General features: G+C 32.7%; 1 protein-coding gene across 1 annotated transcript; it reads left to right on the forward strand.

Moving 5' to 3' along the window:
• Positions 1-332: 332 nt before the first annotated feature.
• LOC141707552 (uncharacterized) lies at positions 333-8,064 on the forward strand. Its single transcript, XM_074510767.1, has 7 exons — positions 333-748; positions 1,445-1,544; positions 2,537-2,602; positions 2,919-3,036; positions 5,902-5,984; positions 6,670-6,731; positions 7,647-8,064. The coding sequence occupies exons 1-7, from the start codon at positions 525-527 to the stop codon at positions 7,759-7,761; spliced, it is 768 nt and encodes a 255-aa protein (XP_074366868.1). The 5' UTR covers positions 333-524; the 3' UTR covers positions 7,762-8,064.
• Positions 8,065-8,406: the final 342 nt, after the last annotated feature.

Consider the following 8,406-nt stretch of genomic DNA (forward strand, 5'->3'; position numbering starts at 1 on the left):
CAAGTGTAGATCCGTATTATAATAATAAGAGAAATTATTACCCCTACATTGATACATCATCATTTGAATAAAAAAAAGTTAGGGGATTGAAATACCCAACATTTCTCATTAACTTTACTCGATATTGATCCAAAAATAAATTTGAAACAGTATGTAAATATCGAAAATTTAAAGAGGGATGAAATGAATAGAAAAAGACAGTAGTAATATAAAACTATCTCTACTTTAGTACTAGTATTTTGTCATGTACAAAAAGTATAGGAAAATTTCCAAATTGGACATTTTTATAATTATATTTAAGTTTAGGGGGAGGCTTAATATCTGTTACAGTTCATAGTTATCAATAGTTTGTCCTATATATAAACACAAAAGTGGAAACTCTACAATCTTCTTTACTCCACCCTTATCGATTCCTAATTTAAATAAATCAACCCCCCCCTCCTTTCCATATCTCTTTTATGCTGATTTGCATATAAATAATTCCACACATAATTACTTGCGGTTTTGTTTTGAGGGTTTTATCGATGGCTGCGAGTGCGAACCCATCTGGTGATAACAACAATCAAAACGAAGCTGGTGCTGCTGGTGGCGCTGGTGTTAGCAATGGAAATGGCCCTACCTGTAACTCTATTCCGGTGCCTGATATTTCTGCTCTGGGCCCCACTCAAGCTGCTCTTAAGCACAATCCGGGCCTTTCTGTTGAATGGAGCCCCGATGAGCAAACCCTTTTGCATGATTTGCTTACCAAGTACTCTCTCTCTCTCTCCCTCTCTTTCTCTCTCTTTGTGTTTATCTTTTTGTATATTTGTGTTGTTGAATTTGTTTTTAGCTAATTAGGTTATGTGTGTAATTGTGTATGCAATGGATTGTTGCTTGATTTGATTATGGTGTAATTGCTTATTTAGTTGTGTATATGTATAATTTTGTTCCTTTTCTTAGTTATTTGGATCTTATTGTGTCGTGACTGTTGTCTGTGAATTATGGTTTTTTTTACTCGTTAACGCCCGCGGTAAAATTCAAAACCAAATCTTTACACAGAGTGTATGATTCAATCAGAGTATTGGCTAGGCTCGCTTAAAAAAATTCGATTTTGATATTATTTTTGGTTAAATTGTGTGTGTGTGTAATTTGTTATTAAGGCAAAAACTTATCATTACTTCTCTAGTGATATGCAACTTTTACCATGGCACTGTTTATTATCATTTTGATATATATTTATTTGGCTTCTTGCGTTGTAACGCAAAGTAAACAAGTAGGGAATAGGAATGTACACATCTGCATAGAACTTTGCATTGTCAATTTGTTTGATAGTTTTTTATTATGTTTTACTGTATCTCTTTTATTGTGGCTAGTTTACCATTGTTAAATATAGAATTGTTCTTACTATCCCCTGGACATATACATATGTATCTGATGCATTGTTTATTTTATATTTTTTTCCCAGATATGCCTCGGAATCTATCATCACCAAATATGCTAAAATTGCAATGCAGTTAAAAGATAAGACAGTGAGGGATGTTGCCCTGCGTTGTAGATGGATAAATGTAAGCGTGAGATCTTCAATTGATTGTTTATCAGCTGATATGCCTTAGTTTCAATTTACCCAAGGATACTATTATGATACACATATACAAGTCCTAAGGCAAATTCCTGTTATATCACTACAACTAAAGAAAATGGTCAATTCTCATGTTTGTAAGTCAGTCTTGTTGGATATTTATATGAACAATTCACAATTTTGTTACCAGGTATACAAACATTTTGTAGCACTCTTTGGCCGCTTGTGGTGGCCTAATAGAACCCCTTTTTTTATTTTTTTCGAATTGAGGACACTATGCTTCACCCTATTTGTTTTGACTTGTTTCCAGGTTATTACATTCCCAGCAGATATTAAGTATAGTGCATAATGTAATTTTAATTAAGTCAATTGTAAACACTTTTAACCATATTGTTGATAGGTACCAGGCAATAATGAAATCAAACTCTGCTGAAAACCAAACAAAAATTATTTCATAAATGAGTTACTGCATACAAAAACATAATTAATTGGTCTAAACACAAAAAGAGCCCAACATAAGATACAGATTCAACCAATTATCAACAAGTCATCAGTTCGGCTAGTTAGCCCATATAAACTAAACTAGAGCAGAGATATGACAGATCCACAAGTTGAACTCTGGTTGTTTGTAAGTTTGTGTTGTTCTTGTAAAAATTAATGTAGCACTGTAATACCTCATGTTATATGGTAATAAGTTGCCTGCAACCCTTTTACTCTGTCTGAACTTCAGATTGTACCAAGAATGACTCACAATCTCACATACAATTGTAGTAATAAGTTTTCTTCATAAGCCAGTAAGGCACTAACCTTTTACATGCAAACAAGACATGCAATAAAAGAAGCTCATTGTAAAAACTTTGGGGCTCGGTAACATGTTATGTCATGTGGTGATAAGCAATTCACATAACATAAGTGATGCGGTGGTGGCAGTTTGAGTGTCTTTGTTATTGCAGTACTAACTGCAAATCTGTTTTCCAGAAAAAGGAGAATGGAAAGCGGAGGAAAGATGATCATAATTCATCAAGGAAAAACAAAGACAAAAAGGTATGGTATTCAAAATGGCAAATTGAAAACATAAACTGTTACAATTTTTTTTTTTGAATTTGAGAGAGAGAGAGAGAGAGAGAGAGAAAAGTAAAGTTCATGCACTCCTCCATCCCCTCCCCCCTCCCACGTTTTTATTTTCACAATCTCTTATGTAAACCAATGCGGAAACTTTTGTGCAAATCAAGGACATTCTCTAGTATTATACTACCTTTTCTCAGTCATTTGTGACTTGGTTGAAATATGAAAAGCAACAAGGTAGTTGACTTAATTTTTCTAGCACTGACATTATATTGTCACATTTCCTTCCTTTCAGGAAAAAGTTGCTGATCCTTCAGGTAAATCATCATCTCATCTTACTAACCGTTCCAATGGTCCTCCTTATGCTCAAGCAGTGGTGTCTATGGAAAATGATGATGGCATCTCATACCAAGGTTTCCACACCCTCTCTCTTGTTCTGTAGACATATTTATACAGTTTGGCGTGTATCATTATAGCTAAGTGCACAATAGACATGAGAAAGTAGCTAGATACTCTCAGAGCATGAAAGAAAAAAAAATTATTTAGGAAAGTCCTTCCATATTTATGAGAATGTGTTCCTAATGTAATGTTAATTCAACATATCCATCATCATCATTTGCCGAACTTTTTGCATCCAGACTCAGTCCCTTTTTTTTAAGATGGCAGTCTCTGTTCTTTATCTTCACCCTAAGGAATACCTTTTCAGATAATAATTTTATTATCTAAATGGGGACAATGTTTGTAGATAAGTCTATAGTCTAATGGTCTAGACGGTAATATACATACTCCTGCTTTATCCTGATTTAAATCTTTACAATTATTCAGCCATTCTTATGAATATTTAGTAGTGTCTGATAGATGTTGACATGCACTCGGTAAGATTACAAGCATCTAACCTATGTAAAGCATATGATAGCTGACAGTCATGGTCCAAGATGTTGACCCAATAGGGCATTGTTTCTTCTTATGTTGTTACTGTTTACAAGCACATAGCCTGATGCGGAACGAAAGATTAGAATATTGATTTGTATTTATTTTATATTATTAGTTTAGATTTAATTGTAATTTAATATATAGTATGATATATATAAGTATTAGTAGGAATATTCTATATTATGGGAGAGAATAAGAAAATGATTTGTTTCCTTTATTAGGAGATTTTAGTTGGTGGTCAAGTTTTAGGAGTTTATATAACAATTGTAATCTGATTTATTGAATAGAATTGATTATTATTGAAATTGAGAATTGTTTCTCTCTTGTCATGAGTTGCGATCCTAACAAATCTCTCTTATGGGGTTGCGAAATCCTAGGGGTTGTGATTCTTCTTCGGTTGAAACATCTTAGGCATGGGTTTTTTGTGGTTAATCTAGAGATATCTATCATTTTTCGTGTTTTAATATTCTCCTGCATATCAGAGCCACCGTTCCTCCCCAAACACCAACCTTTTCACTAATTGTATACCCATTCTCACAACCCTTCGACTAGGGGTAGTGATTCTTCTTCGGTTGAATCACCTTAAGCGTGGATTTTCTGCAGTTAATCCACATTAATCTGTCATTTTACTTGTTTTTAACCTTTGTCCTGAACCAAAGTCGCGGAACGAAAGATTAGAATATTGATTTGTATTTATCTTATATTATTAGTTAAAAATAAATTTAATTGTAATTTAATATGTAGTATGTTATATATAAGTAAATAAGTTATAGTAGGAATATTCTATATTATGGTAAAGAATAAGAAAATGATTTGTTTCATATATTAGGAAGATTTTAGTTGGTGGTCAAGTTTTAGGAGTTTATATAACAATTGTAATCTGATTTATTGAATAGAATTGATTATTATTGAAATTGACAATTGTTTCTCTCTTGTTATGAGTTGCGATCCTAACAAATCTCTCTTATGGGGTTGCGAAATCCTAGGGGTTGTGATTCTTCTTCGGTTGAAACATCTTAGGCATGGGTTTTTTGTGGTTAATCTAGAGATATCTATCATTTTCCGTGTTAAAATATTCTCCTGCATATCAGAGCCACCGTTCCTCCCCAAACACCGGCCTTTTCACTAATTGTATACCCATTCTCACAACCCTTCGACTAAACCTTTTATAGAACACCTTCCCCACAATTTAACTTGAAAATAACTGTTTACAATTATTATTTTATCAGTCAGGCACTATTCACTGATACCGTTCATCCAACAAACTGTCCTTGAACCTCAAAAAGTTCAGTGTATAAACATTGAAAAAGAGGTAGATAAGGTTACAAAGATTGAAAAAATTGTGGTGAAGGAGACTGACACCATTATGGTGGAGCACATTGATTTTCTTGGAGAAGATGAAATATTGGGAGCTGTTACTATATCAAGATATCATATCATGTTAGCTTCCAAAGATTTTGCTTATGAAGTTTGAATTTGATGTCGAGTGCCACGACACACCATCTCTTTGTTCGTTGATTCTCAAATTTTGTAAAACTCGTGGACAAGTTTTTTTTCAAAGGTAAGGAGAATGATGAGGAACTAAAAATTAGAATATTGATTTGTATTTATTTTATACTATTAGTTTTTTTTTGCAGAAATTTTATACTATTAGTTAGAAATAGATTTAATTGTAATTTAGTATGTAGTATGATATATATAACCATTAGTAAAAATATTCTATATTATGGTAAGAGAATAAGAAAAGGATTTGTTTCCTTTATTTGGAAGAGTTTAGTTGGTGGTCAAGTTTTAGGAGTTTATAAACAATTGTAATTTGGTTTATTGAATAGAATTGATTATTATTGAAATTGAGAATTATTTCTCTCTTGTTATGGGTTGCGATCCTAACAGAAGTCCTAGGGGTAGGGATACTTCTTCGGTTGAATCACCCTAGGTGTGGCTTTTCTGCAGTTAATCCACAAATATCTATTCTTTTTCGTGTTTTTTAATACTGTTCTGCATCATAACTTGTGCAAAGCATGTACTACATATGTACTAAAAATTAAAATAACAAGAATCAAAATCATTATGTAACTGCTACACAAATTGAAAACACATTCACTCAAATAAACTAACATGCTTGATAAAATTCTGTTTCCAGTCATAAAATTTTGTGGCATGAGTATTAAATACATTAAGGTAGAATGAGATTTACTTAAAGGACCCTGTAATTATTAAAAGGTTTAGAATAAACAAGCTCCAGATCTCTTGGCCTCTGCTTTAATATTAAGTACTGCATGTTTCGGCGGATATCAGTTATCAACTATGATGCTGTTATAAAATGATTATGTTGTCATTTGCAGCCATTGGTGGTGCAACTGGGCAACTTCTTGAACAAAATGCTCAAGCCCTGGATCAGATTTCTGCAAATTTTGGAGGATTTAAGGTTAACTTTGCTAGTTTGCTTACAATTCTGTATTGAGATTGTGTCTCATTTACCTTGATTTCATGTAATATATAATATGATTTGCTTGATTGACAACGTTCTTTTTCTTAATAATAATCATAATAATTGTATTGTTCAACCTGCTAGTAGTGTATCCGCTAAATTAAATTCTAAAATTAGTTCCATGCTTGTGCAAGTGAGGAACTCTTTTTTAAACATGGTTGTCTACTAAAGTAGAATTATTTTGGTATTTGGTCATCCATCATCGGTTTATATCTGTGTCGTCTTGTTTATGTATGAGCTGTCATTTTCTCAGTACACTATTTTGACATAGGTAATATACATTATTTTTTGACATTTATATGCACAGTGGTCATTATTTTTTGCTATACACAATTGATTATATATTTCCAAAGCAATTTTGTGTAGCCATAGTGTGGATCAGTTGAGGAAAAGTATCGCAACCCCCATTGATATTTTTTGTAGAAAAAGATTGCAAATAATTTTCTGTACAGGAGAAGTTAACGCAGTTGGACAATTTCAGTTCCACTAACCCCGTAATTAATGAGATTTAAATTCTGGTTCATTGGCTTCATTTTCAGATCACCTGTTGCATCATTACTTGGACGTGGAATTGTGTCATCATTTTCCTAATTTTCTTTCTTTTTTTCTTTTTATTTTGCAGTATCATGATAACATTAATCTCTTTCGCCAGGCTCGCAACAACATTCTTTCAATCTTGAATGAGTATGTTTCTTTTTCTTAATATGTGATTCTTTTCCCCTTGTTCTCTCACACTAATTTCCTTGGTGAGTATAACTAAGTTTCTAAAGCCTTGTATGGCGTTCAGTTTTTACATGTTCATAATCTGCCATGCTAGTTTATTTTTTGTGTATAGATAGTAGGGTAACATTTAGTTTCATGGTCGGGCTTTGTGTAGTAATGTATAATGATGGAACCTCACTTTTTTTCTGGAGCAGGTAGTTTCTCCCTTCCCTCCCTGCTCCGATACATGTGTTTGAACTATGCATCTTTTTTATATATTAATAAAATATATAGATGAAAATATGTTCTTCCAAATAGTTAAATATTTTGCCTTTTGAGTGCTTTTGTCCAAAAACTTGATGCTTAGCTTAAACTCCTGAAAAACTTGAAGAGTGCCTGTTGGACTCTTCAAATTAAATATTTTGAAATGGATAATTTGTTAAACTTCAGGCTGTAACGCTTATAAGTGATAGCTGAAACATTACTGTGCGTAGCCTATCCACTGCCTTAGGCATTCATGTCCATAAATTCTTTGAGGTAACCATAGTAGAAAGACGGGGCAAATTGTATTTATGGGCCATTGACTACATTACACTGGCCATGATGAGTTGTTTTGTTTCTATACATATCAGTTTATTGTAATTACAAATTGTTATTGTATGTAAAAATTTACTCTGTTTTGCTTTCCTGACCTTTTCCTGAGAAGGGTCACAAAGCATGACTTTAATCGTTGGAGACATAAATATAGATCCAGTTCTGCACTGTAAAGATTTTAAAATGGCCTTCATATATAAAGTTACCATATTTGAAGTCTTCATTTCTTATAATTGTTAGTTTCGTGATGTGGACTAGTTAACAGACGAGTTTGCAGCTGATGAAACAATATGTTTCTTGCAGCTTGAATGACTTGCCAGAGATTATGAAGCAGATGCCACCCATCCCTGTGAAGCTTAATGAAGAGCTTGCTGTCTCCGTCCTTCGTCTTCCACCATCCTTGCATAAGACATCATAATTTAACTTGCTCCCTATAGATCCTTTGGATACCTCCTCCACAGTCTGATTCTTAATTTATGATCCGAAGGCAGACAATACCTGCTCCTGCAGTTTGTTTTCCAGTTTGAAATAAATAGATAATGCATCTAGTTTATACTATCTATAGACACCTTATCTTTCATATCTTTCTCATTTTCTTTTGGACAGTTATAGACTGATAGTAGTAGTGCAATATGTAAATAGCTCTGCTGTGTAGGAATGAAACTTGACTTTGTAAATGATTAAAGGATTACCAGTTATTCTGTTTGCTGTTATTTATCTACTAGAATATCTTGTCCGCTTGGCACGGTGGAGGTAGTTTTTTATATAATTTATTTTTTTATAAAATTTACATTGCGTTAGTAAAAGCATTAGTTGCTATTATTTTTTGAAAAAATATTTGGTAACTGTGTAGAAATTTGGTGCATTAGATGTACTTAATTAAATAAAGTTTTTGTTTTTCAATGTTAATGATATTTTTCATTAGCACTAATATATTGTTGCACTAATCTATTATATATATAATAAAGCAAATGAGAGTTCAATGGGACAATTAAATTGAAATGACTTTTGTACCCTAAGATGTAAAATGTCATTTTAACCCCATCCTATTTATATCGTATTA

Source organism: Apium graveolens, chromosome 2, assembly GCF_009905375.1.
Source record: "Apium graveolens cultivar Ventura chromosome 2, ASM990537v1, whole genome shotgun sequence".
In the NCBI taxonomy this organism is placed as follows: Eukaryota; Viridiplantae; Streptophyta; class Magnoliopsida; order Apiales; family Apiaceae; genus Apium; species Apium graveolens.